Source organism: Hylobates moloch, unplaced genomic scaffold (assembly GCF_009828535.3).
Source record: "Hylobates moloch isolate HMO894 unplaced genomic scaffold, HMol_V3 SCAFFOLD_1, whole genome shotgun sequence".
NCBI lineage: Eukaryota > Metazoa > Chordata > Mammalia > Primates > Hylobatidae > Hylobates > Hylobates moloch.
Genome location: NW_026652276.1, coordinates 35,037,511 through 35,056,336, shown reverse-complemented (window position 1 = coordinate 35,056,336; position 18,826 = coordinate 35,037,511). Strand labels below are relative to the sequence as shown.

Genomic DNA, 18,826 nt, shown 5'->3' with positions numbered 1-18,826 from the left:
TTAAGTATAAATAGACAAGATCACGTAAATTATACCTTACAACTACACCCTCTGTAATCACCGTACAGTAAAACTGGAAAGGTCAGAATATTATTTAATGTTTTACAATTTATATGAGAATAAACTGAATTGTAGCCTCCCCCCTAAAAAAGAAATATTTGTATTGCTATTAAGATAAGTTTCGTGGTTTCCAAAATTGGATACAGTGAAAAATTAGCTTCTGCTTATGTACGTGTGTGTTTGTATGTGACATTATGCAAATCTTTTTTGAGGTATAAATTTCTAAAAATAGAGTTGCTGGGTCAAAGAATACACACATCTACATTTTTATATAAATGCAAAATTTGCCCTTCAAATGACCTTTACCAATTTATTCTCTCAGCATTTGGGAATATATTCATATTTTCCAGACTTTTTTTCAACAAGTACAAGAAAAGATTTATACTTTCTTATATAGCAGTCACCCCAAAGTACTGAAAGTTCTACAATTTTGAAAAGGTCCAGTATGGCCCATGGACACTTTATGACCTGGTATCAGAGATGTGTTCACACCTGGCTTGACCACTTGCTGGCAGTGTGACTTTCACAAAGACACTTAAACTTTTTAATCCTCAGCTTCCTCATCTGTGAAACAGAAATAGTAGTATCTATCTTGTAGCACTGTTGTGAGAGTAAATGAAATAAACACTACTACTATGTACTGAACAAGCAATAAATACAGAATATTTGTTGCTGCTACTGGCTGCTATTTGTAGCTCTCTCAAGACTTAAGGCATCTGCATCTCACCTAGTCCCATCACAGATATAAACACAACTACCCATGTGGTAAGCTGTTATTCTTTTCAGTGAATAGACTGAAATGAAAATACCCTCACTTAAGTATTACTACTGTTACAATACATTTTATCTATACCTAGCCCATGCTAAAATGAATGTCAATTGAGATATAACAATTATCAAATAGGATATTTGTTATCCCTCAATTAACTTTTTTTTTTTTTTGAGATGGAGTCTTGCTCTGTTGCCCAGGCTGGAGTGTAGTGGGCCCTCTCGGCTCACTGCAATCTCTACCTCCTGGGTTCAAGCAATTCTCTGCCTCAGCCTCCTGAGTAGCTGAGATTACAGGCACTCGCCACTATGCCCAGCTAATTTTTTTGTATTTTTAGTAGAGAGAGGGTTTCACCATCTTGGCCAGGTTGGTCTTGAACTCCTGAGCTCTTGATCCACCCACCTTGGCCTCCCAAAGTGCTGGGATTACAGCCGTAAGCCACCATGCCCGGCCAATTAACTATTATTTACTATAACTTGGTTGTTGTCGGAGACATCAACTATATAGAAATTGATTGTAAGAGGTGTGAAATGCTGATGATTGTCTGAATATGTCTTATGTTTGTGAATTTTCTTATTGCATTCATTGTTATGGAACCCCAAGTTATGGACTTCCAGACCAAGGTATAAGACTCTGTAGCACAACATAAGACTTGTAATTAAATCAGCCACTATTCAGGTCTACTCAATTGAATCAAAACAACTAGGTTAGGACTTGATACAGAAATTTCTGTTGGCACTTGAGAACACGTGAGAAGGCCATACTCAGGTCTTCTGTAATCTTGGAACCATGGTGTATTAGTCTGTTCTCATGCTGCTATAAGGACATACCTGAGACTGGGCAATTTATAAAGGAAAGAGGTTTAATGGACTCATAGTTCCACATGGCTGGGGAGGCCTCACAATCATGGTGGAATGTGAAGGAGGAGCAAAGATATGTCTTACATGGCAGCAGGCAAGAGAGTGTGTGCAAGGGAGCTGCCATTTATAAAATCATCAGGTCTCCTGAGACTTATTCACTATCATGAGAACAGCTCAGGAAAACTTGTCTCCCACCCCATGATCCAATTACCTCCCATCAGCTTCCTCCCATGACATATGGGGATGATGGAAACTACAATTCATGATGAGTTTTGAGAGGGGACACAACCAAACCATATATTCCACCATTGGCCCTTCCCAAATCTCATGTCATCACATTTCAAAACCAATCATGCCTTCCCAACAGTCCCCCAAATTCTTAACTCATTTCAGCATTAACTCAAAAGTCCACAGTTGAAAGTCTCATCTGAGATGAGGCAAGCCCCTTCCACCTATGAGCCTGTAAAATCAAAAGCAAGTTAGTTACTTCCTAGATACAATGGGGGTACAGGCATTGGGTAAATACACCCATTCCAAATGCAAAAAATTGGCCAAAACAAAAGGGCCACAGGCACCAAGCAAGTCCGAAATCCAATAGAGCAGTAATTAAATCTTAAAGCTCCAAAATAATCTCCCTTGACTCCATGTCACACATCCAGGTCATGCTGATGCAAGAGGTGGGCTCCTACAACCTTGGACATTCTGTCCCTGTGCCTTTGCAAGGTACAGCCCCACTCCTGGCTGCTTTCATGGGCTGGCATTGAGTGTCTGCAGTTTTTCCAGGTGCACAGTGCAAGCTGTCAGTGGATCTACCATTCTGGAGTCTGGAGGATGGTGACCCTCTTCTCACAGCTTTACTAGGCAGTGCCCCAGTGGGGACTTTATGTGGAGTTCCAACCCCACATTTCCTTTCTGAACTGCCCTAGCAGTTCTTCATGAGGTTCTTCATGAGGGCTTTGCCCTTGCAGCACACTTCTGCCTGGACATCCAGGCATTTACATACATCATCTGAAATCTAGGTGGAGGTCCCCAAACCTCAGTTATTGACTTCTGTGCACCCGCAGGCTCAACACCATGTGGAAGCTGCCAAGGCTTTGGGCTTTCACCCTCTGAAGCCATGGCCTGAGCTGTACCTTGGCCCCATTTAGCCATGGCTGGAGCAGCTAGGACAGAGTACCAAGTTCCTATGCTGCACAGAACAGGGGGGCCCTGAATCCAGCCCATGAAACCAACTTTTCCTCCTATGCCTCCAGGTCTGTGATGGGAGGGGCTGCCATGAAGGTCTCTCACATGCCCTGGAGACATTTTCCCATTGTCTTGGTGATTAACAATCGACTCCTCATTACTTATGCAAATTTCTGCAGCAGGCTCGAATTTCTCCCCAGAAAATTAGTTTTTCTTTTCTATTGCATTGTCAGGCTGCAAATTTTCCAAACCTTTATGCTCTGTCACCTCTTGAATGCTTTGCTCCTTAGAAATTTCTTCCTCCAGATACCCTAAATTATCTCTCTGAAGTTCAAAATTCCACAGATCTCTAGGGCAGGGACAAAATGCCTCCAGTCTCTTTGCTAAAGCATAGCAAGAGTCACCTTTGCTTCAGTTCTCAGCAAGTTCCTCATCTCCATCTGAGACCACTTCAGCCTGGACTTTATTGTCCATTTGGTATTTGGTCAAAGCCATTCAACAAGTCTCTAGGAAGTTCCAAACTTTTCCACATTTTCCTTTCTTCTACTGGGCCCTTCAAACTGTTCCAACTTCTGCCTTTTACCCAGTTCCAAAGTCCTGTCCACATTTTCAGGTATCCTTATAGAAGCACCCTACTCTACTAATACCAATATACTGTAGTATTCCATTTTCACAATGCTATGAAGACATACACAAGACTGGGTAATTCATAAAGGAAAGAGATTTAATTGACTCACAGTTCAGCAGGGCTTGGGAGGCCTCAGGAAACTTACAGTCATGGTGGAAGAGGAAACAAGTCCTTCTTCACATGGCGGCAGCAAGGAGAAGTGCAGAGTGAAAGGGTTGGGGGTAGCACCTTCTAAATCCATCAGATCTTGTGAGACTTATTCACTATCATGAGAACAGCATGGGAAAAGCCCACCCCCATGATTCAATTACCTCCCACAGGGTCCCTCCCATGACATGTGGGGATTATAGAATTCAAGATGAGATTTGGGTGGAGACCCAGCCAAACCATATCACATGGACATCAGCAAAAGATATCACTGGGATCTGTAAAGGGATATCAGATAATAAGCCTCACCTGAAATTTCTGGCATGATTGTGTGCCACATGAAAGCTAAGGCTGGTGGTCAATTGAAGGATGTACTGTTATACAATGTTTCTGAAGTGTTACTGGTGGGTTATTCAAACTGTTAATTCTTAATAACTTATTTGTAAAGTGCAATGGTAGAACCTAAGACTTGGTGACAGAATAGATTGTTAAAGAAAGGGAAAGATGGGAGGTTCAGTTTTCTGTTTATTTTACCACACAGTTGTTGCAATCTAGAGCAAAGATAACAGAGTTCAATGTGTCAGTGAAAGAAGCAGTTATCTTAATCAGAGGCATGCAAACAATCTTCCTACTGATAGCCACAGTCCTCCCTTGCTGTTTCAGATCTATCAGTGGATGAGAGAGATCAGTGAGAAGTACAAGGAAGTGGTGACACAGCATTTCCTAGGAGTGACCTATGAGACCCACCCCATGTATTATTTGAAGGTGAGTGAGAAGGCTGAGAATTACCTTAATGGGAGAATTATCCAGTCTGAGGGTATGTGTTTACTATTCAGGGACTCTAATCCGAAATGTGGAAAAGAGGCTATGCAGAATCACTTTGCTTTTTCCATCCCAAACAGGGTTCTTAAAGTTCAAAACTCAAAGATGCTCTTGCCTTAATTATCTGGGTGAAATCAAGTTCAGGAGTGAAGAGAATTTGGGAGAACTGAGTGGAACCATGGGGGTGGGCTGAAAAACAGCAGGGCCCAGAAGTGCACAATGTCCACTCATGCTTCAACCAGAGCTAGTTCACTTCTCATCTGTATTTTAAGTTGTTATTTTGTTTATATTTTTAAATTTTAGTGTGTTCTTTTTAAAAAAAGAAAAATGTTTAAAAACCACAGATAATCTTCATTTTTAGCTTCTTCCTTTTATGATTAAGGGAACAAAGATCCAGAGAAGTGAGGTGACTTGTGAAAGGCCACAGAGCCAGATGTCAGCACAGCCGGGGGGATAACCAGGTCTCCAGCATCTCCTACCCCTTTTGCATGCAACATGACCAAAAGTATTTGGGACCAAAAAGCCATTTTTCCACAGGGCCAGGACCCCTGGGCTCCTGGTTCTGCACCAGTGATTTTCAATTCAGGCTGCACATTAAAATCACTTGGGAGCTGCCAATAATCCTTATGCCTAGGCCCCACCTAATTTGGTTAGAGATTTTGACCTAATTGTTTCAGGATGGGACCAGGCATACTTCGAACACTCTCTAAGTGATCCTAATGTGTAGCCGGAGTTGACAATCTCTGCACCAAACAAGTGGTTTTTCAAAGGGCAGCACTTAAATCATCATCATCATTAGCAGCAGCATCACCACCTGAGGGCTTGTTACAAATGCACACTCTCAGGTCCCTACAAAGGTCTACTAAGTCAGAACCTCGGAGGCTGGAGCCCAACAGTCTATTTTAACAAGGCTTCTTCCAGGTGATTCTGATACACACTCAAGTTTCAGAACCAGAGTGCATTTTTACACTTGATCATAGCCAAAAGGCTGGGAAGCGATACCACAGTGCATTTCTAACGAGTTCCTAGGTGATGCTGATACCATTGGTCCAGAACCACTCTTTAAGAACCACTACTAAAGTAGTATGGCATTAAGAATCAGCATTACTTGGTTTACTGCCCTCTTACTACTTAGTGTAGGTGTGTTAATTTACAAAGTACAGCCCTAAATTTGAGAGTTAACTACAACTCTTAAAAAATTATTGGCTCTGAAATAGAATTTACTCAGGGATTATGTGAGCAACTGGTTGATATATGAAGCATGGGGCACCTGCCTACCTGATTTTCCATAGGCCATCCAAGTCTGCTAAATCAGCCAAAAAGACATCTAAATATCCTCTGCCTAGGGCATGTTAAAAAGAATAGAACATAATAAAGAGTTGCACATAATAAAGAGTTGATAAAGATAAACATGTAAGTAGCATACATGTACTCATAAAAAGGCTAATTATAAGAGGATATTGGCGGGTGTGGTGGCTCATGCCTGTAATCCCAGCACTTTGGGAGGCTGAGGCGGGTGGGTCACGAGATCAGGAGATCAAGACCATCCGAGCTAACATGGTAAAACCCCGTCTCTACTAAAAATAAAAAAAATTAGCTGGGCGTGGTGGCATGTGCCTGTAGTCCCAGCTACTTGGGAGGCTGAGGCAGAAGAATTGCTTGAACCCGGGAGGTGGAGGTTGCAGTGAGCCAAGATCGCACCACAGCACTCCAGCCTGGGTGACAGAGCGAGACTCTGTCTCAAAAAAAAAAAAAGAGAGATCATTAAGGTAAGAGGTGGATTAGGAATTGTCCTGACAATTTGAAAAATAGATGAGGCTAAAAGGAGACGATTCCTTGAATATGATAGATCCAGCCATGTATTTATCTCATTTTGTAAGTTTGTCATAGAGAGGAAGGGGGCCTTCATCACCTCAGCTCCCAGTGGTTTTCAACAAATAGCCCTGGTCTAGGCTATTTACAAATCCAAAACAGATGTGACTGTTCCAAGCATGGGAGTGTTAACAGCCTCTTCTCCACCAAAGAGAATCCACAATTAGCAGATTAATTCCCACCCACCCACCGCTCTGAAAGAGGGGAATCTTCCTTAGAGTGAGGCTGCACTGATGTACAAGAATAGCAAATGGGGAGAAGGAAAGAAGATTGGGCTGGCAGGGAGTCAGGGAGTCTCTGAGGGGAAGGGGAATTCGTGTAATTGAATCCATTTGAAATTTCAAGAATTTTGAGTGGAGATTGGGATTCATTTTAAAGCCCTATGATTCTTGAATATTACCTCTTGTGCACTTCACCACTCTAAGTGAACTCTAAGTGCAAAGGTTTTATAAGGTTTATCCATATTTAGCCTTTTAGCTTGTGGATTAGGGGTTATGCCTCTATCTATAGTTAGGAAGTAATTTAAGGTATAGGGAAGATCATTCTTTGGGTGGGTACCATGGGGAGCCAGTGCACAGTCCTGAGAACAATAATCAAGGTAACCGGCAGGAGAACAAGAGTAGCAGAGGAAAGAATCATATTGATGGGTGTCTCATTAGCATCCTTGCCTCCCTCTTGAAACCACAGAGTGGAGTGAAAAAGGAACCTCTAGGGGAATTAAAAATCTCATAACTTTGCACGGTGGCTTACAATAATCAGCAATTGTTTAGTAATGGAGCATGGATGTCTTCTCCAGATCAGCCAACCATCTGGTAATCCCAAAAAGATCATTTGGATGGACTGTGGAATTCATGCCAGAGAATGGATTGCTCCTGCTTTTTGCCAATGGTTCGTCAAAGAAGTAAGTGTCTTTAGCTTCCTCATACTGGTAAATCACCCCCATAAAATACCTGTCACTTCTTGGCTGCTTACAAACCATGCTTCTTTCACATGTTAGTGATGCAACTCTTTACGGTGCTAATCCTTCACCTCAAGTGAAATAAAATTAATGAGTAACTTCACTGAAAACTGAATATTCTGATCTCTTTCTAGTGCATCCAAAATAATTTTTATTGGAGGGTAAACATATCTAAATGTAGAAGAACATATGTCTATGGAGTCAGAGATGAGTTTGAATCCTGGCTGTGCCTCTTTCTAATAATATTTGGCAGATTTTCTAGTTTTTTTTGTTTGTTTTTTGTTTTTTTTTTTTTAGACAGAGTTTTGCTCTTGCTGCCCAGGCTGGAGTGTAATGGTGCAATATCAGCTCACCGTAACCTCCGCCTCCTGGGTACAAGCGATTCTCCTGCCTCAGCCTCTTGAATAGCTGGGATTACAGGCATGCACCACCATGCCCAGCTAATTTTGTATTTTTAGTACAGATGGGGTTTCTCCATGTTGGTCAGGCTGGTCTGGAACCCCCGACCTCAGGTGATCCACCTGCCTTGGCCTCCCAAAGTGCTGGGATTACAGGTGTGAGCCACCATGCCCAGCCAGTTTTCTAGTTTTTCATCTGTAAAAAGAGTATGAAATAACTACTTCATGGGTCTGTAGTGTGGATTAAGAGATTTAGCATATGGAAAATACCCAGCACAGTGAATTTTTGTGTATTACTTATAATACTCCCTTGAGGGAATAAGAAATCTTTAAAAGTAATATAGAATACTTTCTTGGTCAGTTTATTCAGAAACCCAAACACAGAGAAACTCATAAAGAGTAGTTCTCAGAGTGTTGTCCCAAGATCAACAGTATCAATACCAACTGCAAACTTACTAGAAATACAAAGTCTTGGGCTCCATTTCAAACCTAGTGAATTAGAAATGTGCAGAGACAGGGATGGGAGGAGGTGAATGGGGTAAGGGAGAGTAGAGGCCAGCAATCTGTGTCTTAACAGGTCCCTCAGTGATTCTGATGTGTGATAAAGTTTGGGAACAACTACCGTAATAAGACACAGAGGAGGGCTTGGGGACTGGAGGGTGGAGGTGTGATGTACAGTCACCTCTTATAATTAAGTTGAAATTGGTAGAAAATTAAGAGAGAAAAGATCTCTTCTCAAAATAATTCTGAACATTTCTTTCTTAAATTTCCAGATTCTACAAAACTATAAAGACAGCTCGAGGATACACAAGCTCCTTAGGAACCTGGACTTCTATGTCCTTCCAGTTCTTAACATAGATGGTTATATCTACACTTGGACAATTGTGAGTACACCATGTTTGGTCTTGGGATGAGCTCATGAACTAAAGCTCAATTCAGGTTAATTTTTCCAATGTTAGCCATTCCAGCTCTAAAAATATTTTATACCTATGTAAAGAAAGGAACCACATTTGGGATAAAAATCAGCTTAACATTTTTAATCAAACCATCTACATTAAGTTTAGGCCTGAGGAAGCCTAAGGCCTTAGAGTTGAAGTCCATTACAGGTTTTTTCTTTGTTTTTTACTCTCCTCTTCCATCTTCTTAATGTTTGTGGATTGCCTGCCACCCAATTGGGATTGTATTGATAAAAATTCATGTACCAACATGCATCCATGTCAAATCAGTTCTAGAAGCATGAAGGCAATGAATAATGTATAAACACAAAACCAGCCTACATTTTTCAATGCAATCATTCACACAGGGCAAACATCACATAAAGTCTTTTTATGCAGCAGACAACTGTCTCTTTAAAATGTTCCTAAAGTCTATCACTCCTCAAATAAGAGCCCCTATTTCCAGAGAGTATGCATTGCCTCACCTTTTCCATTGCTCCACTAAGGACTTCAGGGGCCCCTTTCTCTGGAACAGCCTTTCTGGCCTGGTGTGTGAATCGAGTCCTCCCTCTGAGCTTGTCTGATGACACTTGTCTTTATTCCCATCTCCACTCATCTGTCTTCAGCTTCCAGAAATGTGCAGAGACCATCTCTGACACACCTGGAACAGCCTTTTTCCATCTGTCAAACTATTTCCCTTTCATCCTGTATCACTTGGATGTAAAAAATGACTCCAAAGCAAACGTTCCCTGAGTAAGCAGATCAGGTCCACAGGCACTGCTAATCTGCTCATGAGGAAAAGGCCAAACTACTTCCTCCAATTTAATTGTTTACATGTATGTATACTTTTGGTTGTACAGATGTTCCTAGTACTGGGGGCTGCTAGCCCATCTGTAAGACTAAAAATTATACATACAAGCTGCCTAATGTTAAAGGGAAGTTCTTCCAGATAATCCTAGGAAACATTTTTCATGTTCAAGGACCACCTATCTTCACTAACACTGTGATTTATGAAACCTTAGAACAGCAACATCCCTATGTTCCACTGCTACAGGATCGTCTTTGGAGGAAATCCCGTTCACCCCATAATAATGGCACATGTTTTGGGACGGATCTCAATCGAAATTTCAATGCATCTTGGTGTAGTAAGTACATGCTTAGTAGATGAATTATGAACAAATAAAGCTGAGAAGAAAAGAGGTGAATTACTAAATGTATAATTTTTGAAAATAAACATCTAATATGGTACAGCTTTCTGGGCTTCCTAATGAGTTTTATTCCCTCTAACAGGATAATATTATCTACATAGTAAGAGCTATCAGCATTCAAGTACAGGACTCCAAGTGAAGCTGGCTAAACAAGAACAAAGTAGGCCTAGACCAGTGTGAATATATTTCAAATCCATCCCTTTGTTTTTAAATATATGAATTATCATAAAGAAAAGAAAAATCAGAGACTTATCCTTGCAGATTATTTCATAGCAGGGGGCAGGCAGTAAACAAAGCAAACATTTTTCTCTCCTTATGGCATTTTCATGTTTCCAAATCTCAATATGCCCAGTGAATTGGAAGCAAATAAAGAAGGAGGAATGGCTGAGAACGTTGCCATTAACCAGATGGGAAGGGTTAAAATTGAGACTTGGCAGCTGTGTGGTCTTGAAAAAATTGCTTCATCTCTCTGCTTTAATTTTCTTTTACGTAAAATGTGGGTCACAGTAGCCCTACCTTATCAGTAGGTTGTTGTGGGGATTAAATGGGATGCTACATAGGAAGTGTTGGGCACAGTACCTAGCAGATAGGAGGTGCTCAGCTAATCATTCTTATTATTATTAATGAGGATTACAGACTACTTATGTCCTTGCTAAATAGCTCTAATGAGACTCAAGCTAGTAAGACATGAAGGAGAAACTTAAATCAAAAAGACAATGTCAGAACCTTACCCAAGAACCCAAGAACTGCTTTCCAGGCATTTGTTTCAGGGCCCACCACAGGTTTAAGTAAAAGTACACTGGCTGGGCACGGTGGCTCTCGTCTGTAATTCCAGCATTTTGGGGAGGCCGAGGCGGGCAGATCACAAGGTCAAGAGATCGAGACCATCCTGGCTAACACGGTGAAACCCCATCTCTACCAAAAATACAAAAAAAAAAAAAAAAAAAAAAATTAGCCAGACGTGGTGGCAGGTGCCTGTAGTCCCAGCTACTCGGGAGGCTGAAGCAGGAGAATGGCATGAACCCAGGAGGTGGAGCTTGCAGTGAGCAGAGATTGTGCCACTGCACTCCAGCCTGGGCGACAGAGTGAGACTCTGTCCCCCGCCCAAAAAAAAAGTATACTAAAATGCCATTTCATTTTGTATTGCCTTTCCCGGGCTATGGAATCATGGAGTTTGTTTCTAAATCCTAATGTTATCCCTTTCTGCTATCTGAGTTCCTTCTAGAATGGTTACTCTTCAGTGACTATCCAAGTTGACTAATTTAGCCAGGACTAACTCAGACAACCAAGGGCAAGTGCTGATTCTACTCACAGAGGCCCTGAGTATAGATGACTCCTTGCCATTGGTCATTTCCAAACTGAGATCATGCAGCCTTCTTTGTGGTTTCTTCCATATTCTAGGTATTGGTGCATCTAGAAACTGCCAAGATCAAACATTCTGTGGGACAGGGCCAGTGTCTGAACCAGAGACTAAAGCTGTTGCCAGCTTTGTAGAGAGCAAGAAGGATGATATTTTGTGCTTCCTGACCATGCACTCTTATGGGCAGTTAATTCTCACACCTTACGGCTACACCAAAAATAAATCAAGTAACCACCCAGAAATGGTGAGTCCATAGCGCCAAGGCCTCAAGTAAAACCTCAGCAAGACCTCTGCCTTCCTTTTTCTGATTTCCATTTCCACGATTATGGCTCCAGCCACCCTTTTGTTCTCTCTGCTTATCCCTATATTCTTTCTCCTGCTTTTGCACCTTGCCAGATGCCTGCTGGGAAGGCTTCGGGTTAAATGCTGCTTTACCTACATTAATTAACTACCTGTTTCATAAAGTGTCAAGTTGGGAGACATCTTAGGTATTCATCTATAATATAAATGAGATGATTATGTTAATAATCTGCAGGAATGCACTTTCATTTCTGTAAATTCTCTTGAAGCTCCGTTCAGCAATTACAGCTTTTGAACCGTGCTTTCAAGAACTTGCCAGCTGTTAGTGAAATATGGCATATCTAAAATAACATGGCTAAATAATATCTGCTCTCTTCTCTGTTAAACACAATGCTCTATTTTCTTCTAAACTCTTCCTTCAGTATTTGCCTAGGATTATTTGTAAGGGGAAGTGCCAGCGAAATGCAAGCTGGAGCAGGGAAACTGTGTTTGGTCTTATCCAGGTCCTTCTCTGAAGCTGTGTTTACCCAAGCACTGTTGGGCAGAATTACTGAGAAGGACTGGGCTCTTTGCCCTTTTGTGAACCAGAGGACAACAGACACAAGTCAAAGAGAGGGTAAATTTAGAATTGCAAATTGTAATATTTGTTTTCCTTTTATTTTTAATTTTTTTCCATTTTAATTGTGGTAAAATAAACATAAAATTTACTATCTTAACCATTGTTAAAGTATACAGTTCAGTAGTGTTAAGTATATTCACATTGTTATGCAGCCAATCACCGGAACTTCTTCATCTTGCATAATTGAAACTATGCCCATTAAACAACTTTCCATTTCTTCCTACACGAGTCCCTCACAACCATCACTCTACTGTCTGTTTCTATGAATCTCATCACTCTAGATACCTCATATAAGGGAATCAGGCACTATTTGTCTTTTTATGACTGGCTTTCACTAAGCATATTATCCCAAGTTTCCCCATGTTGTAGGGTGTATCCGAATTTTCTTCCTTTGTCAAGCCAAATAATATTCCATTGTGTGTATATACTACATTTTGTTCATCCCATCCACTTATCTGTCAATGGACACACTTGGGTTGCTTCCACCTTTTGGCTATTATGAACAATGCTGCTATGAATATGGGTGTGCATTTCTCTCTTAAGACTCTGCTTTCAATTTTTTTGATTCATATCCAAAATGTAATTGCTGGATCATATGGCAATTCTATTTTTAATTTTTTGGGGAACCACCATACTGTTTATAATAGAGGCTGCTCCATTTGATATTCCCACCAACAGTACGTAAAGGTTTCTCCACATTCTTGCCAACACTTGTTATTTTCTGTTTATCTTTTTTTTTTTAAACATGCTCCTCTTTATATGCAAATGCTGAGAAGAAGTGTGGCTAAGCTTGCTCTGTTCTTAATATCACAGAGGCCTGATGACCTATTGGTTAGGTTACACCTTTTGCACATCTCCCTCTGGAGCACGACCCAGAAGACACAAGGCCTGAACACTAAAAGAAAAACCACTATAGACCTTTGCTGGAAGGAGCCCTTCTCCCAACAGTCAAAAATATCCAACAATACTCAAGTACCTTTCTTGCAATTATTCTTTCTTTTCTTGGTCCAGGAACACTTGTACTACATGATCATTTTGTAACACATGGAAATAACTAACATCTGCCTAGATCGTTACAATTTACAGAGAGATTTATAGCTGTTATCTCCTTTGACCCTCATGATAGTATATTACATTCACTTTGGAGTGTAGAAATTGAAACTCTGAGTTAACTTTATCTTCAGAACTCCATAAATAGAAAGTGGTGGGGCCCAGGCTAGAACTCATGTCTTTAGACTCCAGAGGCCACATTCATCATCCCACTACCTCGCACTGCCTCTCTCTGCCCAGAAAGGATGTGCAACTTCTAGGAGTCATTATCAGCCAGATTCCCAGTCAACTATGCATTATATCCTTCTCATTTGTGAGCCCTGGAAGTTCTATTTCTTCAATAAAGAAATCTACAGAAGCAGATATTTCAGTCAAGAAGCCCAGAATGCTCCTTTTTCCCAGTTTCAGGAATATTTGTTGTAGATTCCTACTTCTGCTTAAAGGGATCTGTGACAAACACAAATGAATCTCCAAAGACAGGTAATTAGAGATCTTTGATGGAAAGGGGTCTTCCACCAACAGAAAAAGGAGACTAGTATATTCCAGTATTTTTCTTGGGTACTTCATTCTCTAATTGGTTCAGGAAAACAGATACTATGTGACCATTTTGCAAAGTTTGTATTCAAAGGTTGGAGGGTCTTGTACTGCTGATTGGCTGTCTGGTTAGAGCCCTGTGCTTTGGCCAGAGGCCAGAAGGAGCAGGACAGCAGGAGGGACCTGAGGCAATGGCACCACCACTGCTGGACAGTAACTCTAAGGAGGGAATAACTGGCAACCCCATAGCACTGTATACAGAAACCAGTAAATCAAATTGAGAAAGATGGCTTCAATTCTGTATCTCTTACAGTCTCAGGTGCTGAAGAGTTCACATAAACAGTTGTCCCCAAGTCTTTTCAATAAAACGACTGTGAATATTTTACTACCACATGTCTACCTTATTGAAGCTACTGAGCAGTGTTTCTAGGTTCTTGGGGGCAAGCTTTGATAGATGAGTGCACAAAGACACAGAATCAAGCCAACTGCTCCAAGGAAATTTCCATTTCTAGTACTATTTACAAGCAGCAGAGACTAGTAATTAATCTCTATTATTTACAAAACCAAAAGTTTATAGAAATCATGGTAAATATTATACTACATGATAGACAGCTTGGCAATCACTATGTAGGAGAAACATAACTATATATAGCCTCTTTCTAAACTGCTCTGGAAATTAGAATAGCTATAAGAATTCTAATGTTTTACATGCTTACATTCTTTCCATTTGAACTCTCTTTGTATCAACCTCTGTACTCCATCCCAAGCTCTGTTGCCCCCACCCCCACTAGGCCAGGGCTTTATTCAACCATTCTGTGGGCCTGCCTGTGAATATATGCTTACAGGAAATTCTCTGGGCCCGGAGAAGGAGTTGTTAAGCAGGCCAGAGGTTTTTAGAAATGTATATTATGTACTCTTGGCAAATGAGTTTTTATTATTTTTATTAGGAAGTACCTATAAGCTGAGAAAAAAGGGCAGCAGAGAAATTGGCTCTATTATAGCCTTGCAACGTAGCGTCAGAAGGAGAGAGAAGTACAATCAGGAGTTCCACCTCCAGAGACAGAAGTTGAATTCTGAAGTCTAGGGGATTTCCATTTTATCTTCTCAGAAACGTCCAAATTGCTAAGCTGAGGATCACAACTGAATGCCTCTCATATCTATCTCTTACTCCTCTCTGCTTCCCCATAGTAATTCCTCATGGAATCATTAAAATAGAACTCAAAAGTTATTTTATCAACAAAGAAGAGTAAACTGGAAAGACGGTTTCCTACCCCACAGCCAGGATTCCAGGAAAGGGAATGATATCGGATAAAATAAATGACAGCTGGCAATGAGAAAAAAAAAATTTGTTGTCTAGGGCGAGCTGCAGGAAAGAAAAAAAAAAGCAAGGAACCATTGGGATGGCAAGTGTAGTCTGGGTCTGATGCATATATCCCAGTGAAAGGTAAGGTCCCACAAGGACCAGTTAACATGGAGTTCCATTAAACACACACACACACACACACACACAAACACACGAGAATTAAAAATAATTAAAGGCAATTCGTATCTCTGCTAGAGACTCTTAAAGAACTTCAGAAGGGAGTGTGGTTGGTAAATCACAACGCTTTTCCCAGGCCCCTTCTCTCAACTTCATCACATACAGCAGCTACCCTAAATCCTGCCCACCCCTCACTCTCATTTCCTTACCAGAATTTCTCTCTCCAGCAGACCATTCTTGTACCTCCTCCCAGTGTAAATGATTAAACCAGCTTTTTTAGCCTCTCCTACCCATTATCTCAATTCTGGATAACACAAACCCAGGAACTGAGACAGACTCAGAATCCCTTTTTAGGAAGTGAGAGAGAAGGTGAATGGCCAAAGATGGCATTCTTAGTAGTGAGTGGAGAGAAAGCAAGTGACTTGCAAGTATGTTTGACAGAGTGTTTTTCCTTTGATCTTAGTCATACACAGAAAGCCCCAAGTGCCTTAAGAACACTGCCCACAACCGTCCAGTATGATCCCCCCAACTTCCTTATTGCCTTTTTGCCAACAGAAATGTTGTTCCTTTTGAATTTCGCTGGGCCAGTTTCCTCTCTAGACAAGCACTACTCTGCAACATCTCAGGGTTCAGCTGGACAATACAGAGCTGGGAGAAGGAGAATCTAAAACGAGACCTGTCCCTAGTCAGGCATCCAGGGAGCTGGTGCATCTGGAGTGCAGTCAGGAAGCCCTGAGAGGTAAAGCTATGGCGGATCACAGTCCAGGCAGGGAGGGAGACTGTCAGGGGAAGCAGTGGGATATTCCATCTGACAGGTAGAACACACATGTTTAGGCTGGGGAATACCTAGAGGGTCTGTCGGCAAACCTAGGCGACATGCATCAGGTCAATAAGCCCAGCCAGTAGACTTGGGCCTCAGTTAGTGACTCTGATCTCTGGAAAGGGGCTGCAGAGGTGACGTGGTGGTAGGTGTGGGGATGGGTATGACTTCCAGCTCTGAAATGCTATATATATATAATAAGATAAACGCTGTAAGGAAAAAGAAGAGGGGGGTCAGAGAGGAATGAAGAAAGGGCTGTGGGGATTCAAAGTGGGGAGAGATAGAATCCAGTTGGAGGGATCAGGTAAGGCCTCTTGGAGAAGTTGGCATTTGAAAAAGTCCTTCGAGGCTGGGCAGAATTCCAGCAGGCAGAGATAAGAGGTAGGGATCCCATGTGGAGGAAATATCCTGAGGAAAGATAGAGGCTGAGGAATGTAGGGTAATGCTGAGGAATGGTAGGAAAATGTTTTTGACTATCATCTAGGAGGGATGACAAAATACGGTGTTGGGAAGGTGGGTTAGAGTCATGTTGGAGAGGAACTCAAAAACTAGGCTGAGAAGTTTTTACTTAATTCAGTGAGCAACCAGGAGCTCTTGAAGACTTTTCCATAGGATCATGATCATAGCTGTATGCTACAAAATTTCATCTGGAAGCCAGGTAGGATCACTTGAAAGAAGGATTGGTGAGAGAAATCTATTAGAAGATGCAACAGACCATTTCAGAGGTAGAGTCTGACATAGAATGATGGCACTGGAAATGCAACTTGGCAACTGTTTTAGACAGGGAATATCAGAGATGCCTGCAGAATTCTACATGTGTGTTTGGAAGAGAATGCAAGCCCAGAAATATGAAAGTCAGAGCAGCCTTATTAGTGGGAGAGATGGTGAAACTGGATTAAGTGTGCTGAATCTGAGGCACCAGCAGGCTATCTAGATGTAGACATCCGACGGGAAGTTGGAAAGGTGGCCTAAAACTCTGGAGATGAATCTGGACAAAACACCAAATGCTTGGATTGTTGGGTTTATTTTAAACACCAGATATCTGTCTCTGCATTTCCCACCTACAGATTCAAGTTGGACAGAAGGCAGCAAATGCATTGAAAGCAAAGTATGGAACCAATTATAGAGTTGGATCAAGTGCAGATATTTTATGTAAGTATCTTTTTTTGCCTCTTCAATAGTATCTAAGGCACAAAAGAAGTCAGTGGACTTTGGATGGCGAGATAGGCGGGAGAGGAACAGAAGAGTTCCTGGGATCAACAGGGAGTTGTACAAATCAAAATGACCAAGGATAAAAGGGAGTCTGTACCAATCCAGAATTATACTCTCTAGGGATAAGGTATGAACTAAAAGAAAAAGAATTAATGTGCTGGCTCAGACCAGAACTTCCCCTGGCTTCAGTTAAAAAGAGCTGGCAAGCTAGAAGGCACAAGAGTTAACAGGAAGGACATTGTCCACTGACCTTTGGTCAGTCAATTCAGTTCCCAGAGGACCCATCAGGCTAAGAAAGCCCTGGAGAAAAAATCTAAAGACAAGAATTTAGTTGAAAGGAGAGCGCACTGTTTCTCCCAACCCCAATCTCCACCTTCTCCACCCTCCATGAGCCCCCCTCTAAATACTTGTATAATATTTTTCTTGTGGGTCATTTTGTTTCTGTTCCTTTCTTTAAATGACTCAGTTCACTCTTGCCAGGCAATATTAGGTTGCCAAGTCAGTGACTCAGCTAAGAAACTTTAGCCAAACCACTCTATGTGCCAGACACGGTGCCAGGTATGATGGGGGACAGAGATACTGAATAAGATGTGGTTCTTGCCCTGCAGGGGCTTACAACCAAGGAGAAAGAGAAGACAGCTATTTCTGAGACCCTGATCTAAAAGAGCTTCTTTATCTTACTAAGTGAACCTTTAGTTCCTGAAATGGCTATAGAAATCCGTTCTTTCAAAGTATGATTTCTACCTCTGCCTTCATGTTTTCACCTGTAGATGCCTCATCAGGGTCTTCAAGAGACTGGGCCCGAGACATTGGGATTCCCTTCTCATATACGTTTGAGCTGAGGGACAGTGGAACATACGGGTTTGTTCTGCCAGAAGCTCAGATCCAGCCCACCTGTGAGGAGACCATGGAGGCTGTGCTGTCGGTCCTGGATGATGTGTATGCGAAACACTGGCACTCGGACAGTGCTGGAAGGGTGACATCTGCCAATATGCTGCTGGGCCTGCTGGTGTCCTGCATGTCTCTTCTCTAAGTGCATTTCACCCAGGCCTGCTCAACCCCAGTGGCATGAGTATGGCTGGAGGAACGGTGTGCTATGGTTGTAAAGAAACCAAATAATTTAACTAAAAATACTTCCTATTTCAATAAGGAAAAATCACGTCTGCGTTTTAATATTTGCTTTTCTGTGAGTTGAGCTTTATTCCTTTATACGAGGAATTAGTTAGGTACTGCTACAATAATGCTACAAACCAAACCTCTCTAAAACCAAGTGGTGCAAATCTACAGGTCATGATGCAGTGATCTTGGTTGAGCTCGCTTAGGCATCCATGGTCAGTTTCAGGGCAGCTGGTAGATCTCGGATGAACTCACTCTGGGGGTTGGCTACTGTAGGCTAGTATAGGATAGCCTCAGCTGCAATGAGGAACGGGGGCTGTGCTCCATGTATCTTCTCGTCCAGCACATTAGTACCATGCACTCATGGCCATGGTGAAGGAGCAAAAGCAGCAGAGCAAGTCTCAATGTGCAGGCGCTTTTCAAACCTCTGCTTGCATCCTATTTGCTAACATCCCATTTGCCAAAGGAAGTCACATGGCTGAACTCTGCATCA

The 18,826-nt window shown here is 41.7% G+C and overlaps 1 protein-coding gene across 1 annotated transcript in view; it reads left to right on the top strand.

Moving 5' to 3' along the window:
• Positions 1 to 18,288, top strand: part of CPO (carboxypeptidase O) — a 31,487-nt gene extending 13,199 nt beyond the window's left edge. The window contains exons 3-9 of the mRNA XM_032754771.2: positions 4,313 to 4,414; positions 7,140 to 7,244; positions 8,473 to 8,583; positions 9,689 to 9,779; positions 11,244 to 11,446; positions 17,073 to 17,157; positions 17,988 to 18,288. Of these exons, the coding sequence (XP_032610662.1) occupies positions 4,313 to 4,414; positions 7,140 to 7,244; positions 8,473 to 8,583; positions 9,689 to 9,779; positions 11,244 to 11,446; positions 17,073 to 17,157; positions 17,988 to 18,250 (960 nt within the window). The 3' untranslated portion in view covers positions 18,251 to 18,288. The remainder of the gene's footprint in view (positions 1 to 4,312; positions 4,415 to 7,139; positions 7,245 to 8,472; positions 8,584 to 9,688; positions 9,780 to 11,243; positions 11,447 to 17,072; positions 17,158 to 17,987) is intronic.
• The last annotated feature ends 538 nt before the right edge of the window (positions 18,289 to 18,826 follow it).